Genomic DNA, 22,211 nt, shown 5'->3' with positions numbered 1-22,211 from the left:
TCTATATACCATTTAAACTATTTGGACCAAAGGCAATATTGAGTTGAGATCATTTTGCGATCCATCACCCACAAGGCGTAAGGAACAAGAGTTTATCAAAATTTCTAGAGTGTTAAACAAACAGTAAAAAAACCAACAAAAAAACAAAAAATTGAACTTTTATATAGCACAATATCCACTAAACGTGCTCAAAGTGCTTTACAAGGGGTCCCTGACCAACAGCAACACATAATACGTAGAATGAGACACGATGCCTGTTAGGTGATATTGCAATTTTTTTTCAGACAGAGACAATGCTGTTAACAGCCAGGTACTCATTTTACACCTGAGTATGGTGAGAGAATGTGAGTAAAGAGTCTTTTCCAAGGACTTAACTATGCGCTGAGTGAGGCTTGAACACAGGACCAAAGGCAATGTTGAGTTGAGATCATTTTGCGGTCCATCACCCACAAGGTGTAAGGAGCAGGAGTTTATCCAAATCTCTAGAGTGTTAAACAAACAGTAAAAATTGTTTGTTGCTCTTAGCATACATTGCAAGTCAACTTCAGAGTGCTGCCTCTCAGATCTTACAAAAGCGCTTTCAGGTTTCAAAAAAAGGCTCTATAGAAATATGCTTATTATTATTATTATTATTATTATTATTATTATTATTATTATTATTATTATTATTATTATTATTATTATTATTATTCAGCCAACTATTGATCTCTAGTCAAAGAAGCCAGTTTATTTCTTTATTATTATTATTTTATTTTTTTTGGTACTCATTTAAGCAGCTCTCCAAATGCCACCATATATGGCAGTGTGGCTCAGTGGTACGATCTTTGCTTTGTACCCAAAAGGTTCTGAGTTCGAAAACTGCTGCCCAGTGTGGCCTTGAGCTAGCTACCTCGCCCTAGCTCAGCACTGTGTCTGATGCCTGGGTTATTCCAGTCTTCCCTTGGAATAGACCCTAAAGACAAATTTCCCTATGGGATGAGTAAAGGAAATTTTATTTTTTAATTTTAATTAAATTAATTTTAGTTCAATTAATTTTGATTTAATTAATTTTAATTAAATTAATTTTAATTAAATTAATTTTAATCTAATTAATTTTAATTAATTTAATAAGGCTTACTTAACGCATATCCATAACATTTATCACATATTACATATAAAGGTTGGAACCTCACCCTGTAGTCCATACGGATATTGGCAAAGTAGATAAAGCTGTCCACAGCCAGAGCAATCCTGAGACTGCCACCCTCCCAGGAACACGAAAACATTTCTTTGCCAGGGACTTTCAAGGTACGAAGATGCTGATGACAACAAAATGAAACATAAGATTTTAAAGCCCGCCAAACGTTTGTATGATATATTATGCCAGTTGTTTGATTTATGATGAGTTGTCAGATTGTTAAATTTATTGTTTTATATATTATAATAATGTCAACAACAAGAACAACAACAAAAATAATAATGGTGATGATGATATTATTATTATTATTATTATTATTATTATTATTATTATTATTATTATTATTATTATTATTAATATTTTAAAAAATCTACTCACCTCTCCAAATGGAGTGTAGAATTGTACGACGTTGACCTCTTTGTCTTGTCCAAGGGCATGCTGGGAACCGGCAATTGCCAGGATGGAGCCTGTGTGGTTCCATGCAACCTGAGCTATTTGCATACCGGTGTCAATTAGGATGGGATCTGGTGAGAAATTATATCAAAGTTTAAAGGTCATGGCATATCAATTTAATATACGAAAACAGATAAAATGGACATTTCGGATTTCCCTTTTGTCAACAAAACAGAATGAATGAAACACTACAGACGAATGAGATAATGTGGTAGTGGTGTTGTTTAAATGAATAAACAACAACATTGCCTTGAGCAGACGATGGAGCACACCCTTAGAGAATGCCAGGATGGGCCCAGCTGCACTGACCATGACCTAAGAGTCTGCTCCCCAGATGCTGTGGAGTGGGTTCGGTGTTGGAGCGACAAGCTATGATGATGATCACCAATGTAATGAGCACAGACTTTCAAGTTGATGAGAAGATTAAAAAACAAACAGATAAATAAATGAATGAATAAGTGAATGAATGAATAAAAGAAACATTTGATACCTTCATCAATTTCATTCTTCATAATCTGACATCGGCCATTGTCAAAGCACAGAGCCAGTGTTGGGCAGTTTGGCTCCAGGTGTCCATGAGTCCCATTGTACCATTCTAGACCTGCTATTTGGATAGCTCCCGTCACATTGGTCAAGCAGAACACCTTCATCTTGCTCTGGTCATCAAGTAGATATGAAACATGATTTCATGGTATACAAAAGATATCTCATTTTTCCACAAGATTTCATGGTATATAAAAGATCTCATTTTTTCCACAAGATTTAAAAAAAAATTAATAATAACTGATAGGTGTGTAAGTTGATTTCAATTATAGGTCTTAATTAATTTTTAAAAAAATAATTTTAAAAAACATAATTGAGCAAAAATGCCCTAAAGTGGTGAAAGTGTGGTGATAATTCACTTTTGCTTCACTTGATAACATGCTCATCTGTATGATTGAAAATGACAATGGAAGTAAAAAATGAAAAAAAAAAAAAATAAAATAAAGAAAGAACATAGAGCTGTAAAATAACTTACAATAAAATTTCCAACATTATCAAAAACTTGTACTTCTCCATTAGTGATTCCAAATAATATTTTCTTGGCGTCCGGAGACCACTGGAAAGTAATGAGTAGATGAATGAGAACATGACATGGCAGGGTTTTGAATAATTTCTTACAAATATATATTATATTCATAACTATTTATATCTCCATCAGTTTTTGTCTTATGTCCTGATCCAATAAAAACGTCAAACATTGTCGGATGTAATCAATCAAAACTAATTTTGTCTCAGTGGACTTTACATATTGTGATCCTCTTTAACATTTCTTTTCTGTGTTAATGTGTGATAAATAACAATGCGAAATGGAATGTAAACTTCAATTTAATATACGAAAACAGATAAAATGGACGTTTTGGGTTTCCCCTTTATCAACAAACAAGATGAAAGAAACACTACAGACGAATGGGATAATGTGGTAGTGGCGTTGTTATGCTCCATTTTATTTGTTTTCGTATACTAAATTGAAGCTTACATTCAATTTCACATTGTTTTTTATTTCTTTGAGCTTCAAGTAGTAACATTTACATGTGTTAATATGTTTGTTGTAGCCAAAATGTTCCTCCTACATATTTTTCTCCATGCTACAGTCGTGTTTATTCTATACTGTTATGGTCCACAGTTTTAGTTTAGCCTATCATTTACCTCTACACAAGCCAGACTAAGTCCTCGGAGCTCCTTGCCCCAGATTCTGTTTCCATCCAATGATCCCACGATTACAGCACCTGTTTCAAAATTAAAAAAAAATAATTTAACTTTTATTGTGGTAGAATGACAACCGGATGCTCATTTCTGATAAAACCAAATATGAAAATTACGCAACTGATTCAATGTAATCAGTAAATCTATTATATAATGTCGATGTTATAACGGAACATAAAATATGTTGAACTGATGAAAAAAAATCAGAGAAAGAAAGAAAAAAATAGTCTAAATTATGAGTTTTATGTTAACCCTCTCCTTACCACTTACAGCAAAATCGTCACATTTGTTACGACACACTACACATTTTTTCTTATTCAGATTTATTTTGCACATCACAATGATCTTTGTTTAATTAATAAGAACATAAAGTTGTTTTGTAGAGAGTTAGTTTGAGTCTTTTTAAAATTAATTTTTCTGCTGGGTAAGCCTGCCATTTTGGGAAAATACTGAAAATGATCGGTAAGCAAGGAGAGAGTTAAAGAAAGATGGGACCTATTTTAGATGCTATTTTCCATAGAACTTTTTAAAATTTAGGAAATCTATAATTTTAGAGAAAATCAGCAACCCTAAAAGAAATTGTCGTTTGGCTGGAGCTTGACATAATAAACAAACAAACACACACTAGTTAATCCCCTTTATCCTCTCAATTGGTAACTTAGTGTTCAAATTTCAAAACCTGTTCAATGATTCATCAAATTGTAGTTTTAAAAAGTGACACTCTATTAAAAAAAAAAACAAACAAAAAAAAAACAAAGTCGTGAAAATGTATCTAAAAACAAAATAAACATGAATAAGCCGGAATGGCAAGTAAACCGAAACATTTCTGTAAAAAAAAACACAAACAAACAAAAAAAGCAAAACAAAAAAGAACAGAAAAAAACCTCCAAAAATAAAAACTGACCATCCTCATAGACAATACAGATTTTCTGTCCATCCGATGTCCATTTCATGCCTCTGACCACAGACTTGTTACGGTTGTTAATCATTTCCTCATACCAAGATCCTGTCAAAATAAATTTAAAAACTTAATAATTATGATATGGGGGATTATACCAATCATTGCTGGGTGACAGGGGGGGGGGGGGTAGAAAAAATCTCGACCACATCTATCTCTGTCCCTTTGCTTGTGAAGCAAATGCCCCACCAAATGAGACATCGGGACCCCCGTCTTTTGATGATCATCACCTTGTATTGTGACATCAAGCTAGGGAAGTGTCAGACGATGAGTTTATGAAACTATCACTGAGACCTGCTTATAACTACAGCAAACTAGTATAACCATGAATTTTTGACTCCATCTACTAAAGCACATGTTGACATAAGTGACCTGCCCAAATCCCTCCCCATGTCCCTTCAATGCAATTCAATAGTTATGACGTGAGCAAATTGCCTAAAATTGACAACTATTGTTATAGTCAGAGAAAAAAACAACATTTGAAGACGATAAACCAAACCCTGACCTTTGTATAACATCCATACAATGATGAGGCCAAACTGGTCACTGGTGGTCAGTTTCTGGTGATGTTCATTCCACGCAACCACCTGGACAGCACCTGAAGAAGGAATAACATTTAAAATTTTAAGTCAACGATTTTTTTTAAAAAATCAAATATATAAAATTTACACTTCACCATTTAAAACTGTTATTTTGTGTGTATTGTAAAAAACTTGCTTTTCATTGGACAAATCAAGAGATATGACACCCTTGAAATTTTTTTTAAAAAGAGAGTATTGTGGAGGGTAAAAGAGGGAGAGTGAGACCAAGAAGAAGATGGTCACAAGACATCAGCGAATGGATGAATAAGCCAGTGACTGAATGTGGAAGGAAGCTTGTTTCGGTTGGCAGTTGCGGAGGCCACGTCCGGGGGGAATAAGCCATGATGATGATGATGATTTTGTGGCACAAATAATTTTTTAATAACTTATTGAATAATTTTGAAATTAAAGTTACATCTATTTTTAGAAAATTATGTGATGATATTGCACAATCGTTAAAATCAAAATGATTCTGCTACTACTACTACTACTACTACTACTACTACTACTACTACTACTACTACTACTACTACTACTACTACTACTACTACTACTACTACTACTTTACTAATTAAGTCATTCAAATCAGTGGAATAAATTTTGTTGCATTCTTAGAATTTGTTATCATTCTGTCCGGCATTTCACGTTAGTGATGGAAATGTTGCTGCTTAAAGCTCAAAGAAATAAATAACAATATGACATGGAACGGAAGCTTCAACATAATCAACGAAAAGTGAGTGGAGCAGGCACTTATGTTGGTAACAACAAGATATGAAGTGAGTAGAAAAGTGCCAGAAGACAATAGAGAATAAAAAATTTTTTCGCGGCGGTGGTGGGGTTTGAACCTGCGACCTTATTGGTACGACAACTCCGCCTGGCAGGTGAGAGCGTGGCTCTACCGTGTGAGCTATCCACGAACACAAAAATATTCGTTTCAAACCCAAAGTCATTTCTAGATCCCTCTCTCACCCACTTCTTGAGATCGCCGATTCGTTCGCCACCATCGCCACCCCATACACCGGAGCATACTCAATGTCTCAATCGTTTCTATGTTATATGTTTGTGATGAGAATATTGGCTATTAAGCTTAACTGCTGGTCAAAATTACTTTGCGATGGTGGCGAACGAATCGGCGATCTCAAGAAGTGGGTGAGAGAGGGATCTAGAAATGACTTTGGGTTTGAAACGAATATTTTTGTGTTCGTGGATAGCTCACACGGTAGAGCCACGCTCTCACCTGCCAGGCGGAGTTGTCGTACCAATAAGGTCGCAGGTTCAAACCCCACCACCGCCGCGAAAAATTTTTTTATTCTCTATTGTCTTCTGGCACTTTTCTACTCACTTCATATCTTGTTGTTACCAACATAAGTGCCTGCTCCACTCACTTTTCTGAATTAAAAATTCACCCATACACAGGAGCATACTCAATGTCTCAATCGTTTCTATGTTATATGTTTGTGATGAGAATATTGGCTATTAAGCTTAACTGCTGGTCAAAATTACTTCGCGATGGTGGCGAACGAATCGGCGATCTCAAGAAGTGGGTGAGAGAGGGATCTAGAAATGACTTTGGGTTTGAAACGAATATTTTTGTGTTCGTGGATAGCTCACACGGTAGAGCCACGCTCTCACCTGCCAGGCGGAGTTGTCGTACCAATAAGGTCGCAGGTTCAAACCCCACCACCGCCGCGAAAATTTTTTTTATTCTCTATTGTCTTCTGGCACTTTTCTACTCACTTCATATCTTGTTGTTACCAACATAATCAACGATATTGTGTGAGTGATGATGTCATTGTGTGAGTGATGATGTCATTGTGTGAGTGATGATGTCATTGTGTGAGTGATGATGTCATTGTGTGAGTGATTATGTCATTGTGTGAGTGATGATGCCATTGTGTGAGTGATGATGTCATTGTGTGAGTGATGATGTCATTGTGTGAGTGATGATGTCACAACTAAAGATCTTACCACTGTGACCTTCCAGTGATTGATTCATGGATAGATTGCTGGGGGCAGCAAGACCTTTGACCTTTGCATCTTTGCCTATTAGGAATTGAAAATGACAATATATATATATATATATATATATATATATATATATATATATATATATATATATATATATATATATATATATATTGTATACATTTCAAAGAAAACTGAATATCAGATATCAAATATTGTATAAATATTCGAGGAGGATGGTGTCGTCAGGTGCTATCTTTAATTTCTACAATTTGGACAAATACAGAATAAAATAACTTTTAACAATTGCCATCTTACAACACCAGTTGAGTCTCTATAATTGAGTAATTCTATAATCCTTGTAAAAAAGACCTTGTAAATCAGTTCCTATTGTTACAATAATGTCAATTTATATTCAAACCAGCCAATCAGCAGAGACTAATCTCCAAATAACTGACATCTGACCAGGTAAAGAAAATCTTCACATTGTATTTTAAAGATTCAGAACGAAGCATTAAACAACTCTGGCTGGTGTAGGTGCCAAGATCGTTTTTGATTTCATCTAATACATCGAATACTCATCACCCTAGACACAGCCTAATGTTTAACCTACAGACCCACCCATGTACATCTAAAATTTAAACATGTAGAAAGATTCTCCAAAAAAAAGATATTACTATGTTTATTAAAGAAGCCAAAAAATGATAACGTTACATGTTCTACATAGCAGGATCCTAATTATTGTCTTGGGGGGGCAGCTCTTTGCTTCGTACCAAAAAGGTACCGAGTTCGATAGACTGCTGCTGCGCTGTGTGGCCTTGAGCAAGTCACCCCGCCCTAGCTCAATTTGCGGTGCTGCACTGCGGCTGACCGTTGGGTTATACTAGTCTTCCCTTGGAATAGACCCTAAAGACAAATTTCCCGCTTGGGGATGAATAAAGGGAACTTTATTATTATTATTTTTAAAATTTATTATTGTCTTATGATGTACTGACCTGTCTGAGTCTCAAGTTTGACAACTTTTAATAGTCCATCCTCTCCACCACATGCAATGTAACCGTGTTGCCGATTCCAAGATACACACTGAAGACGTGTGTTATTTGGAATGGCAATCTGCAATGAAAGGAAAAGATTTTACTGCGTCAATAAATCTTAATATATATGTAAATCTTACCATCTAGCACAAGGCAACACCTCAATTTATTCAACTTTTTAAATCCTGTGACTTAATATAAAAATTGAACTATAAACCCTCTAAATATTTAAATTTGTCTGGTCTAAAGACTCCTTTGATCACTATACACATATTTGCAGGTATGATAACAAGTTGCAATTATGGGTTTGATTTAACACTATAGTAATGGACAATATTTTCCAGGGAAGGGGGGTCCTGTCAAGGTTAAATCCATCCATTCAATGCTTTGCTCTGAGACTTCCAGGGCTGTGTCCTCTACTATTATTTGACCCCCTTTTTAGTCCCTAATTAACCTGCAAATTTGTACACATTTTACATTGTGTCATTTGAGTGCTTTTGGATTTCTCTTACAATATCTGCACAGCAAAGCATGTCATAATCAATTACGGCAAGTTGATTCCCCCTTTTTTTTTTGGGTCTCAAATGTCACTTTTTTATATTCTGATTCCTCTTTGGGTCTATAGGGGGTTGGAGGATCTGCTAATGACTGAAAACATGATTATCTTATGAAATAATCTAAATCTGGTGGCGAATATTTATCCAGAGAATCAGCAGCAACTGTGACTATCATTTCCATTTTCATTTTACAATTAACCTCTATCCAGATCAGGACAATTAAAAAAAAAATTAACATATTCTAGTAGTGTTAGACAGGCAACAACCCTTCTACAGTCATAAGCAGGAGTTATGGAGTATGAGAATCATGAGTCATTTTGACATGAGCAAAATAGAATTTCTTCTAAACTCTTCCTCTGTTTCTTTACCAGTTCTGCCCATTACCGCACTGCGCTTCACTGTGCACGCAAATTGGACTTTGTGTCCGAATAGTCACGGGATACTATTCAGACTCGAGTCCGAATTGCCACTTCGACATTTTAATAATGAACAAAAGTTGTGAAGAATCAAAAAGTTGCAAATAAAGTTGAAAAAGTTTCTAAAATAGAGGTATTTCTTTGAAAATTTGGAAATAATGTATTATTTACACCGAAGTAGCCTACCTAAATGGGGAGTGCCATACTCATACTTTTTTTTAGAAATTGAGTTGAGAAACTTCCCTCTAAACTAATCTGCGTTTGGTAGTAATCAAACGGCAATCATTACATTGAAATATTGTAAAGTTTCATCCTGGTTATACCTTTGTTTGTTGTGAAGTGAATGAATTGGCTATCACCTCAATGTAAATAATTTCAAAATGTTAAATTCTACAAAAAAGGGGTTTGTGTTTATTAAGTTAAGACTAAGTCTAAGTAAGAACAAATTGCACCTCTGCCTCTGAAAACACTTAGGAGTGATTTATAAGGCACATCAGCGGTCCATTATTATCAAATAACTTTGATTTAAGAAACATACCTTTTTACTAAGGTAAACGAACATCTTTTATGATCACAAGTTCTCCCAGACACGAATATTGACTATAAATTCACAATTCCCAAACGGTATCATAGGTAAACATGTTTGAGATCGATCACGGAATTTCTCGTTCACTGCTCGTTAGAAGTGCTTTCATACAAAAGACAAGTGTCGTAATTATTTTCATTATTATTGTACTATTACATATTATTGTAACAAAAAGTTATTTGATCATAAATAGCTTGAAAAGTAATTTTAAGAATATCATTTATTGCTTAGTTTATATTCTGGAAAATAATTAGTTGAAAATAATGCTTAATTCTCTAGCTCTAGCTACCAGATTGAAGCGAAAATGTATCATTAGTCGTTTCACTCTCCACAATAAAAGATACACTTTTTTTTTATTGTCAAACACAGTTTACTTCCTGCTGGAATAAAAACAGGGTCATCGTAGACACAATCACAAACGCATTTACGTTGTTGAAATGATTAGACTAGATAGTTCACATCTCCTAATAATGTGATTCTTATACGTTATATTTAAATTCAAAGTTACGGGAAATTCTTGACTGAATATCGGGATTGGAATTATGCAAACACCATGAAAATGTACGCTTCAGACCGTTGTAAGTTGAGTTGTGTTGATGAACGACGAGTGACTAAAAATTAACCTGAGCGAGAAGTCTGTCCCATAAAAAATGACATTATTAAAAAATAAATAAAACCGCTCTAGCAGTACCAAATGGCCAGATCTGGGTTGCCAAGGACTAATAATATGGCTATTTGAATCGTAATGATTGATAGTATTTCAATGATGACAAAAATGAATGTTAATGTTGCAGAGATGGCAAGTGAAAGTGTACAACGTTCCAGTTCCACATTTATTACTGTTGGTTGTGTGTGTACTCCTGCCTTTCTCTAATATTTTAATTTTCGTTTTTATAATTTGCATAGCATTTTGCATCTTACCTTATTTTAAGGAGGGATTATTTGTGTTTGCTGACAGTAACACCAGAGGCGGGGCCACAAATATTGAACAAATCCAGATGCAACAACATCACTCAGGCAACATTTATTTAGCCAGAGTGTAATTGATCGATGAAGAAGCAACCTTCCAATGTCAGTCGCGGAAGCTCCAGGCTTCAACGCACTGAGTTGATATATATATGGCTGTCATTATCCCCAGACACCTGTCTGGGAATAATGAAAATTCGTTATCCCCAGACAGATATTTGAAACCCCGCTTTTTTAAACAATTATCCACATTCCAGAAGATGGAATGTTTCCAAATGCACATAGAAATAAGGAAAGTTAATAAAATATCTTTAAAAACATAAAATTAACCAACATTAATAAATCACTTGTTACTACATATACACAATATGCGTCGACTTCGAAGTGGGTGTCATGGCCGAATGGTTTAGTCATCTGCCCTGGAAGTTTTACCAGAATCGACATTGCGGGTTCAAATCCTGGTTCCGCCACTTTTAAAAATTTTTTTTTTTTACATTCTGTCTCTTTTTTTGCAGCACGGTGCAAGGGATAAATGTCCCATCCATCCTCCCCCCACCTTTTTTTTTTTTTAAACTAACTCTCTCTCTCTCTCTCTCTCTCTCTCTCTCTCTTAGTTCCTTTCTAGTTTCTAGCAAATTGTCGTCCCCACTCCGATCTCAAAAAGTGTCTAAAAAGGATAAATAATTAAAAAGCAAACAAACAGAAATATTCAGAGAGCGACCAAATGGTCAGATAGAGGAGAAAAAAACAAACAATAATTAAAAAAAAAGGAAAAGGCTAGCCGTACTTAATGACGGCTAGCCTACCAGTCTAGGCGTACTTAAGTACGTCTAGCTTACCAGTCTAGCCGTACTTAATGACAGCCAGACTGGCAGGCTAGCCGTACTTAATGTCGTGTAGATTGCTTAGTTAGCTGTACTTAAGGATTGGTAGATTATTTATTATTATTATTATTATTATTATTATTATTATTATTATTATTATTATTATTAGTAGTAGTATTATTATTATTATTATGTGCGGTGGCATATTTTGCCTTCGCATGTCTTCACTGCATATTTCGTTAAAACCTTTTTTAACCGGATGTTTTTTCCCCATCACCTGGAATTATTTGGGAAAACTGATCTCCGTGATACCACTCTACTAATCGATGTGTAACCTCAACCTTTTATAGTTTTGTCTTGATACAATCAATGAGAACTAATCATTTAAAAAATGGCTAAAAACGATAATAAAGAACTGAGTGACGTCAATTTTGTTCTATCTCAAATGGGTAATAGCACTGGTGGTAGGGACTCAGTGGCTGGATAGCACTGGTGGTAGGGGCTCTATGGCTGGATAGCACTGGTGGTAGGGCCTCAAAGGCCAATAGCGCTGGTGGTAAGGACCCAATGGCACATAGCACTGGTGGTAGGGACTCAGTGGCTGGATAGCACTGGTGGTAGGGACTCAATGGCTAATAGCACTGGTGGTAGGGCCTCAAAGGCCAATAGCGCTGGTGGTAAGGACTCAATGGTACATAGCACTGGTGGTAGGGACTCAATGACAATGGCTAATAGTAATAATAGTAATAGCGCTGGTGGTAGTGGGAGTGGCTAATAGCACTGGTGATAGGGACTCACTGGCTCATAGCACTGGTGGTAGGGTCTCTATGGCTGGATAGCACTGGTGGTAGGGACTCAGTGGCTAATAGCACAGGTGGTAGGGTCTCTATGGCTGGATAGCACAAGTGGTAGGGACTCAGTTGCTAAAAGCACTGGTGGTAGGGACTCAGTGGCTAATAGCACTGGTGGTAGGGGCTCAATGGCTAATAGCACTGGTGGTAGGGGCTCAGTGGCTAATAGTAATAGCACTGATGGTAGGGACTCAGTGGCTAATTGCACTGGTGGTAGGGACTCAATGGCAAATAGCACTGGTGGAAGGGACTCAACGGCTAATTGCGCTGGTGGTAGGGACTCAATGGCAAATAGCACTGGTGTTAGGGACTCAATGGCTAATTGCGCTGGTGGTAGGGACTCAACAGCTAATAGTAATAATTGTAATAGCGCTGGTGGTAGTGGTAGGGACTCAGTGGCTAATAGCACTGGTGGTAGGGTCTCTATGGCTGGATAGCACTGGTGGTAGGGACTCAGTAACTAATTGTACTGGTGGTAGGGGCTCAGTGACCAATAGTGCTGGTGGTAGGGACTCAATGGCAAATAGCACTGGTGGTATAGACTCAATGGCTAATAACACTGGTGGTAGGGACTCAGTGGCTAATAGCGCTGGTGGTAGGGACTTACTGGCTAATAGCACTGGTGGTAGAGACTCAGTGGCTAACTGCACTGGTGATGTGATAGGGAATCAAAGGCTAATAGCACTGGTGGTAGGGACTTACTGGCTAATAACACTGGTGGTAGGGACTCAATGTCTACAAAATCACTGGTGGTAGGGACTCAGTGGCTAATAACACTGGTTGTAGGGACCCAATGTCTACAAAATCACTGGTGGTAGGGACTCAATGGCTAATTGCGCTGGTGGTAGGGACTCAATGTCTACAAAATCACTGGTGGTAGGGACTCAGTGGCTAATAGCACTGATGGTAGGGACCCAATGTCTACAAAATCACTGGTGGTAGGGACTCAATGGCTAATTGCGCTGGTGGTAGGGACTCAATGTCTACAAAATCACTGGTGGTAGGGACTCAGTGGCTAATAACACTGGTGGTAGGGACTCAATGTCTACAAAATCACTGGTGGTAGGGACTCAGTGGCTAATAGCACTGATGGTAGGGACTCAATATCTACAAAATCACTGGTGGTAGGGACTCAGTGGCTAATAACACTGGTGGTAGGGACCCAATGTCTACAAAATCACAGGTGGTAGGGACTCAGTGGCTAATTGCGCTGGTGGTAGGGACTCAGTGCGTAATAGCCCTGGTGGTAGGGACTCAGTGCGTAATAGCCCTTATGGTAGGGACTCAGTCTGTAAAAGCACTGGTGGTAGTGGTAGGGATAGTGTGTAATGGAGATCAAAACTAGGCAGTAAAATTATATGTCACCACTGACAGTGAATACAATTATATGAAAAAAATTTAAAAATCCCACAGTGGAACGCACTACAGTCCGCTTAAAACAAACCATCTGAGATAGGAAATATTTCACCTTAAAAGTGGGACCTATAGTCAAAAATCCGTTTTTTTTATTGCAATGCCAATATTGGTATTCCCCTGTTGTTTTTAGGTGGTAGGAGGTCTAATTTGATGACGAACACACACCAAAACAAATTAAATGTGCAGCAATGTGGTCTTATGGTATGACACTTGCTTTCATATCGGAAGGTCATGGGTTCGAGTGATTTCTTGTAAAAGGCTCTTTACTCATTTTCTCACTGTACCGTGGTGTAAAATGAGTACCTGGCCGTTAACAGTGTTGTCTCTGTCCAAAGAATTGTAATATCGCCTAACAGGCGTCATGTCCTGTCCTGTCCAACATGTTAAATGTTGCTGTTGACCAGGGACCCCTTGTAAAGCGCTTTAAGCACATTTAGTGGATATTGCTCTATATAAAAAACTCAATATATTTAAATGTCTTCAATTCCACAGACAATATAGGCTAAATTTAGACCAAACACCAACCCCCCCCCCCCACCCCAAAAAAATGAATTCCTACAGTGATGCACCAAAAACCAACGGATACCTTCCAAATTTAAACACAATGTTTCCTACAGCAAGAGCAACATCATGATGGATAGGTTTAGCAAGTCTTGAAAAATTTATTTAAAGAATTGTTTTTCGATTACGATTGAAAATATGGCACTCATGAAACGACAGGAAAAAATCCAATTTAAAAATTCAAACTACTAAATTTTAGTTTAGCCCAAAGCCAAATCCATCATGATGCAAAACCCATCATACGAAAGATTCTGACAAATTTGAAGACGATCTGATGGAAAATAATCCAGATATGAATGTTAGAAAATCAGAAAATGATGCAAAATGGATTTTTTAGAAAAAACATAATCTTTCTTTAATTTGATAAACAAGCTAATTTTGCAGACAACATCCATCAAAATTCCAAAGTATAATCAATATATATGGAACAAGTAAATAGTAGAATTTTGAAAATTGATCAAACTCTGGGGAAAAAATATATAATTGATTCGCTAACCCATACCACTTAGAATTTTGTGGGTTTTTTTACATCCATTTTTCATTTTTTTTAAAAATAATTTGGTGGTCAATTATGATTCATAGTTAATCCCATAAACTAATAATGTGATTGATGTTAAACACAACCCCCCCCCCCCCCCCCCCAAAAAAAAAACTCTTTAATATATTTTTTTTACATTTTAAAGGGGCACCCTATAGGCTAAAATTAGATGTAAAACCCTAAAACTAAAATTTCTAACATAGATGAACCAAAAACCAGCGTATAAATTTCTTTCAAAATTACCCACAATGTATATTACATAAATAACTAGATAATGATGGAAGAGTTTACCACTGGTCTTGAAAAGAAATTCTTTAGAATATTTTTTTTAATTCGACTGAAATTGTGGCGCTGATCGACAGGAAAAAATCAATTTTTAAAATTATAAAATCTTACATATTTAAATTTCCCCCAAAATACTTCCATCATGATGCAAAACACACAAAAAGATTCTGAATATATTTGAAAACAATCTAAAGGAAAATGACATGTATGATTGTATGAAAATCAGAAAATGACATAAAACGGAAATTTGAGAAAGCACTAATTCGACATAAGCTGATCCATAAAATTTTCAAAATAATGAGCGTCATAGGACAAGAGATGACAAAATTGAGTAGATTGATCTGTCTAAAAAATGTATAAATGATTCGCTAACCCATTCCCTCGAGAAATAAATGCTGAAAAATTATAATATTTCCGTACTCTTTCATTTTATGGTCAGAGTTGATTTATACCTTACGAATTCATCATTGTAATCAGAAAAACTAATTATTTACCAGATTACTTATCAGATGATTCCTTGATATATTAAAAATTCTCGAAATATGATTTCGCAAAATATGATATGACTTACTACCCTCATTTTTCAATTTCTAAAATAGGCTACTGCTTGTGAGATAAGTATGTAATCAACTTGAACTGCAAAATCAAATCTATTTTAGACAAGAAAACAGCTGAATGGTGATAATATATCTAGCTCAAAATAAAAAGCAATAATTTTCTTTCGCAAACTCATAGGAGAAAAATTTTCTTTCGCCTCCAGGAAAAAAGTCAACACCACTTGTTTGCGACTGTTTTTTCTGTAGTTCCACAAAGAGGGTTGATCTTGTTCTGGTTTGAAAAATGGAAATAAAAGAGACTTTTCATTAGCAATTTTAGACATGGCTATAAAATTAAAATCATTGTCATAAAATGAATTTATCATTCACATACCAATCTTTTTTTAACTGGTCATCGTTCTCACCAACACACTTGAAATTTCATTGGTTTAACATCCACAGGCCAAAACTCTTGGCAACAAACTCTATTAAGTTCATAAATGCAGTAGTAACTCAATTCAAATAATCCTTTGTCAATTACATTAAGAAAAATGAGCATTTACACCCGAGCATGCAAATCTCAAACTTGGTACAATGCCCAGTTTTAAACCCTCTATTACATTAGTATTGGCAAAACGAAAATCTCAAACAAACTGGACATTCCCTTGTGGTCCATTGAATTTTTTTTTCGCGAATTGTGTTGAACTGGCCGAGAAAAGGAAATTGAATAGTTTCACTATCGACTCTCGACAGAGTTCATAATAACGGAGAGTTATAATCATATGAATTTTATCAAGACCACCCACTTTTTCATTTACGTCCATAAAATCCTCAAATTTGGAAAACTCGAAAACACAAAAATCTCGAACAAATAGGCGTGGTCCCAACTTGTTCGAAATTTCCGTGCTCGAGTGTACTTTATTGATCACCAATAAAAAATGTAAGGATGCTATGAAGATTTGAAAACAATACTAACCAGTTTCAAAAAGTGCTTGCAGATACTCTGCTCTGCTGGCACAGATGATGGTTTGCTGATTGATAAGATTGCCACAACACATCTTGAGCCAGCTATCTTTCTTGATTGTATTGTCAGGACACCAGTACGGTCAACTGAATTCTTTCCTGTTGGCTGTCGATGAAAAAAAAAATAAATTAAATTCACTGCAGTGAAAATGGCACATACCAATGCCATTGCTTAAGTTAATAATTATAAATAATAATAATAATAATAATAATAATAATAATAATAATAATAATAATAATAATAATAACAAAATAAATTGAAAAAAAAAGTAATATTAATATTAATAATGATAATAATATCGTTTTTCATTATTTGACAATACTGTATATCTACAGACTATGTGACACATTGTCATTATCAATATCATCATCATGAGGCATTTCACTCCAACTCCAAAGTCCTAAAAATCGGGTCACAGCCACTAATTAGCTTAGTGCTGGAATGACAAAAACTGGATGTTTCCTACCAATTACCAACTCCCACAATTTTAGAGTTACTGCCTCCCCCCCCCCCCCCCAACCAATGTGCTCGGCAATTTGCAGTAACAATTTATACTTCTGGGCGAGTGGATCACAATTTGAGTTCCACTACCACTGCTGCTGCTCACTAAACTGCCCACCAGTCACCAGCCCAGTTGTTACATTTAGTTACACCAGTACTCTAGAAATAAACTCAACGAAGGATTAATCCATCATATAAAGATCACATTGGAATGCAGAACACATGACACACGCGCCAGTCAGTAAGGCGTGTTGATATTACAATACAATTACTTTCTCATTCATTCATATTATATCTCATCATAAATATCGCCACCGCTCGAATACTTTTTACACTGTCCTAGTCCAGTCCTAGCCTTGACTGAGAATTTTTTTTAAAAGAAAAGAAGAAAAGACAAATTCTTACCTTTACAGAATCCTGACGAATAAAAATGGTGTCAGTCTCAGTCTGCAACTGCTTAACTGCATTTTGGCAATTGTTGATAAGATGAAAAATTGTCACCAATAGCGATGGCCATTATTGAAATACTACGTATCGAAATTGATGATGCTCGTAAATCGGGAGAAAACAATCATGGCTTCGCGGTTGGCGCCACGGCCCACCACGGTCGACTTACCGGATGTGACCTTTGACACGACCAGGGTCAAGGCCCCAGAATAAGTACGGCTAGACTCCTGTGCCCCCCGTACTTAATGACGTCTAGCCTGCCAGTCTACCCGTCCTTAAGTACGGCTAGCCACTTCGAAAAAAAAAATAAAAACAATTTTAAAAAATTCATGCTCAGAAGTGGAACAAAAGGTCAAACAAAACGGAGAAAAGAATAGACTCGCACAAAAAAAAAAAAAAAAAAAGTGGGGGAAGGATGGATGGAACATTTATCCCTTGCAACGTTCTGTAAAAAGAAGACGGAATTTTTTTAAAAATAGAAGAAAAAAAAAGTGGCAGAACCAGGATTCGAACCCACAACGTCGATTCTGGTAAAACTTCCAGGGCAGACGACTAAACCATTCGGCCATGACACCCACTTCGAAGTCGACGCATATTGTATATATGTAGTAACAACTGATTTAATGTTGGTTAATTTTATGTTTTTATAGATATTTTATTAACTTTCCTTATTTCTATGTGCATTGGAATATGTGTCTGGGGATAACGAATTTTCATTATCCCCAGACTGGTGTCTGGGGATAATCACAGCGTATATATATATTAGCCATATATATATAAATTTTTTTTAATTCCAGAGGAAGATGATTGATTCACGAGTGTTCCACATCCAATCTCAAGCCAATAGTGCTTTCTCTGTGATGCAAGAACTTCGCCTTAAACAGCAATTATGTGATATTGTCTTATGTGTTGGTGGAGCAAAATTTTCAGCTCACAGGGTAAGAACATATGTACATTTAATTGGACGACACTGATATCCCTATGACAGATGCATTGATTTTCAAGTCTGTTTTACCCTCTTTTATCTCTATATAACAATAGTAAAACAATAAAAGTCAGGACATTTTATTGGTTTTTTTTTAGAGATTCATCACCTAAATACAAAAATTAATAGGGAATGAGAGAATTTTTTTTTTTTTAATGTATACTATATTTGTGTTTTATTTATTAATTAAGAAATGTCTTTCTTGCTTTTAATTTAATTCTAAATTTGAAGTAGTTTTAACAAAGTTCAACAGTTTTATTTAATTATGTCAGCAACATCGCATAATTTTGGAGATTTTCACCCTAGTTATATCTTTATTTAGTTACCTTGTTCAGTTTAGTTCCAGACCATTGTGAGTGACATATGTTGATTCTATTCTATCCATCCAGGTGGTTCTAGCAGGATGCAGTCCGTACCTTCGTGCAATGTTCACCAACGGCATGCTGGAGTCAGAGAGAGAATTTGTGGAGTTACACGGTATCGAGGCATCGACGATGACTCTCCTCCTCGACTTCATGTACACGTGTTGCATCGAAGTCAACGTGGACAACGTGCAATCGCTGCTGCAAGGTGCTAGCATGCTGGGACTCCAGACACTAAGGACCACTTGTGCCCACTTTTTACAAAACCAACTCACAGCCTCCAATTGCCTTGGTGAATTTTATTCTAGTTTTTGTTAACTCTCTCGAGTTCATATGCATGGAAAATCGAACAAATTTGTTCGATTTTCAATGAGGGTGAACTCGAGAGAGTTAATCCACAATTCTGATATTCATACGTTCAATCTTTTTGTTCCAGTTTTTTCTGATATTCATACGTTCAATCTTTTTGTTCCAGTTTTTTCTGATATTCATACGTTTAATCTTTTTGTTCCAATTTTTTCCGATATTTATACGTTCAATCTTTTTGTTCCAATTTTTTCCGATATTCATACGTTCAATCTTTTTGTTCCAATTTTTTCCGATATTCATACGTTCAATCTTTTTGTTCCAATTTTTTCCGATATTCATACTTTCAATCTTTTTGTTCCAGTTTTTTCTGATATTTTTACGTTCAATCTTTTTGTTCCAGTTTTTTCTGATATTCATACGTTCAATCTTTTTGTTCCAGTTTTTTCTGATATTCATACGTTCAATCTTTTTGTTCCAATTTTTCTTATTAAATGGCCTATGACGATTTCTTTATTTAATCTTTTAATGGACCAATTCAATTTTCTTCAACCTTTCTCTCATTACTTACAGACACCATCTCCAATTTTGCTCTTTGTTCAGTTTCCTATTTCTGGAGTCTTTTTTAAGAATTATTTTTTTTTTAATGCCCAAGGGACTCTATTTTCTATTTATTACTTTTTATGAAATATGAAATTCAGAATTAACTCACTCAATGCTTGAGATTTTTGCTACTTTTCAAAATTGGAAAAAATGTATTAAAAATGAGCTTGTACGTATATAGTTTTATTCAACAACCATTAACATGTAAAAACGAAAAACATTAGCTTTGATACTACGCCTATAATTTGTCTCAGAGAAAATGTAATAAATAGGCATGGGGTAAAAGTAGACCTGTAAATTCTCAGTCAATTAACTGAAATCAGTCAATTTGTCAAATTCAAATATTTAAAAAAGGAAAGAAAGAAAGAAATAAATAGAAAAAGAAAGAATTCACAAATCGTAGTCGATTGACCGTAAAATAATTAGGAGTGTTCCACAGCGCTACGCATAGCTCATGGGGACCGTTTATATTAACGATGTATATATTGCCAAGACAAAGCGACGCTTTTTATAAAAGGCGTGTCTGAACACTTCCCTTGGTATTTTCACACATCCTTCGTTAAATTATTTTTTCACTTTCCAAACCCGTCGTGATCCCAACTGTAGCCAATTTTAACTGAGCCACTGAGCGATAAATTTCACTGTTTCATCTAAGCCAAAATTGACCACATTTACCTGGCGAGTCTCAAAACTATGATAAAGTAAATTGCGAATGCCGCAAGTCCGTTATGTAGACATCTTCAAATTGAAAGTTAGGATAGATTGCTACAAGCACATTTCGATTGCCTCACGTTGTAAACAAACTGGTTGACCGTTTCTTCACTGATTGAGTACCTGATCATAAGGAACAATGGTAAGTAGCCTAATTAATTCCCGTGCAAATCAGGACGTTTTCTGGCATTGTTTTGCTCAAGCCCAAGCGAGCTTGCTGTTTTGTGGCGATTTACCTTCTTTTCGATTCTTTGAATTTTTCCGCTACGCCTGCCGAAGTTTCTTCTTGATAATTCACTTCTACTTAATAATTCAGTGTATTGGCCTGAAGTCATATTTATTTAAGTTTTTTTTTCTCTGTCATTTACTGATTGAAAATCAAGTTTGCTCATTGCTACATTATTCTAATGTTCTCACAATGGCTGAGCTGTTCGTGGATCGCAATTCAGACTTGTCGAGCACCGATAAAGATGTGAGTCCCGTGAGGAATAAATTCAATTGGTCATGGCTAGAAGTTAAAGATGATAATGGTGATTATTTTTCTATGTCAAAAAAATTCCAGAGGCAGGAATATGACTTTGATGAAGTCATCTTTACCTATATGAATGACATGCTTATTTAGCATTCCTTCTACATCAAATTATGGCAGTCATACTTCCAGTAAGAAATAACACCCACTATTTTGATATATTGTATTTATCACTCTCCTCTCCAATGATGCCCTTATTTTTTAAAAAAATAATTGAATCTTCAGTTTGTCGAAGAGTTTCAGTCAATTTTTATAGAGCTCATTTACAGGTCTATAAAAGTAACCCGGGTAAACTACGGATATAGTTGGTGTAAGGGTTGAGTGAGTTAAAATGCCAAGAACTGCATTACACACACATATTTAAATAAAACATCTTATGTTTTTTATTTGTCCTTTCATATTTCAGGCATCCACTACTTTGCAGATGTTTATTCATGTTGTGAATTAGAGTCTGTCTCTCGACAGTTTATTTATCAGAATTTTCTAGAAGTGATAAGAACTGAGGAGTTCTTTGAATTGCCGGAGGAACGACTCATCAACCTCCTCCAGAGTGACAAGTTGCAGGTTTGTGTTTTGTGGACGAGGGAATAACCAAAACTTTTATAGCTAAGATAATGATCTTAATAATAATAATAATAATAATAATAATAATAATAATAATAATAATAATAATAATAATAATAATAATAATAATAATAATAGTAATAATAATAATAATAATAATAATAATAATAATAATAATAATAATAATAATAATAATAATAATTATAGTAATAATAATAATAATAATAATAATAATTATAGTAATAATAATAATAATAATAATAGTGAGAATCTTAATCATCTTTAATAGTAAACGAGAGGAAGACAGCACCATGGTTTAATATCAACAACAAGAAGAGACAAAAGATAGGCCGAGGCCAAATGGAGAAAAGGCAAATTTACAATTCATAGGGATTCATATTACATTTTAAGAACGTTGTTAATGTTTTAATAAAAAAAGCAAAGTCGAATTTTTATCGTTCTAGAATCCTAAGCAATTTTTAGATATTATTAACGACCTCATGGGCAAAGAAAACAAAACGAATCTTCCGACATATAATACCAAAGAAGAATTAGATGAAAACTTTTCAGAGTATTTTATTGAAAAAATTAATAAGATTAGAGAAGGTTTTTAAAGGAAAATTACACTCTTGTTTTATGGAGGTATTATGCCTTGCCCTTGAAAATGTAATTCGCTCATCAAATAGGAAGAGCTGTGACCTTGATCCCATAGCCACAGATTTATTAAAG

At 35.3% G+C, this 22,211-nt stretch overlaps 2 protein-coding genes and 1 long non-coding RNA gene across 10 annotated transcripts in view; 1 reads left to right on the top strand and 2 right to left on the bottom strand.

Moving 5' to 3' along the window:
- The window catches only part of LOC144956656 (WD repeat-containing protein 35-like), a 38,799-nt gene extending 29,238 nt beyond the window's left edge, over window positions 1-9,561 (bottom strand). Inside the window, exons 1-10 of the mRNA XM_078887304.1 lie at window positions 9,426-9,561; window positions 7,876-7,993; window positions 6,884-6,958; window positions 4,840-4,932; window positions 4,281-4,382; window positions 3,320-3,399; window positions 2,649-2,729; window positions 2,121-2,286; window positions 1,556-1,701; window positions 1,173-1,298 (exon numbers count right to left, since the gene is read on the bottom strand). Coding sequence (XP_078743430.1) covers window positions 1,173-1,298; window positions 1,556-1,701; window positions 2,121-2,286; window positions 2,649-2,729; window positions 3,320-3,399; window positions 4,281-4,382; window positions 4,840-4,932; window positions 6,884-6,958; window positions 7,876-7,993; window positions 9,426-9,449 — 1,011 coding nt within the window. The 5' untranslated portion in view covers window positions 9,450-9,561. The remainder of the gene's footprint in view (window positions 1-1,172; window positions 1,299-1,555; window positions 1,702-2,120; window positions 2,287-2,648; window positions 2,730-3,319; window positions 3,400-4,280; window positions 4,383-4,839; window positions 4,933-6,883; window positions 6,959-7,875; window positions 7,994-9,425) is intronic.
- Window positions 9,562-9,815: 254 nt separating this feature from the next.
- The window catches only part of LOC144956648 (kelch-like protein 18), a 29,811-nt gene continuing 17,415 nt past the window's right edge, over window positions 9,816-22,211 (top strand). For 4 of the 7 annotated variants that reach the window (XR_013641988.1, XR_013641987.1, XR_013641989.1 and 1 more), the window contains exons 1-4: window positions 9,832-10,051; window positions 18,220-18,360; window positions 18,797-19,061; window positions 21,325-21,482. Coding sequence is in view for 3 of the 7 variants with exons in the window: in XM_078887292.1 (XP_078743418.1) it covers window positions 18,226-18,360; window positions 18,797-19,061; window positions 21,325-21,482 (558 nt within the window). In the remaining 4 variants the exon portion in view is untranslated. Of the gene's footprint in view, window positions 10,056-18,219; window positions 18,361-18,796; window positions 19,062-21,324; window positions 21,483-22,211 lie in introns of all 7 variants that reach the window. The other 3 variants (XM_078887293.1, XR_013641990.1, XM_078887294.1) reach the window with 3 other exon arrangements.
- Window positions 14,750-18,009, bottom strand: LOC144956957 (uncharacterized). Of its 2 annotated transcripts, XR_013642048.1 has the most exons (3): window positions 17,381-18,009; window positions 16,427-16,579; window positions 14,750-15,742 (listed from the first exon to the last, which is right to left on the bottom strand). It is a non-coding gene; the product is annotated as an uncharacterized LOC144956957 (long non-coding RNA). The 2 variants fall into 2 exon arrangements; XR_013642047.1 differs by lacking the exon at window positions 17,381-18,009 and having other exon boundaries at window positions 16,427-17,314.

The sequence above is a fragment of the Berghia stephanieae genome, chromosome 11 (genome assembly GCF_034508935.2).
Source record: "Berghia stephanieae isolate SIO BIC M18660-M18661 chromosome 11, UCSD_Bste_1.3, whole genome shotgun sequence".
NCBI lineage: Eukaryota > Metazoa > Mollusca > Gastropoda > Nudibranchia > Aeolidiidae > Berghia > Berghia stephanieae.
This window is presented reverse-complemented; position numbering and strand designations above follow the sequence as displayed.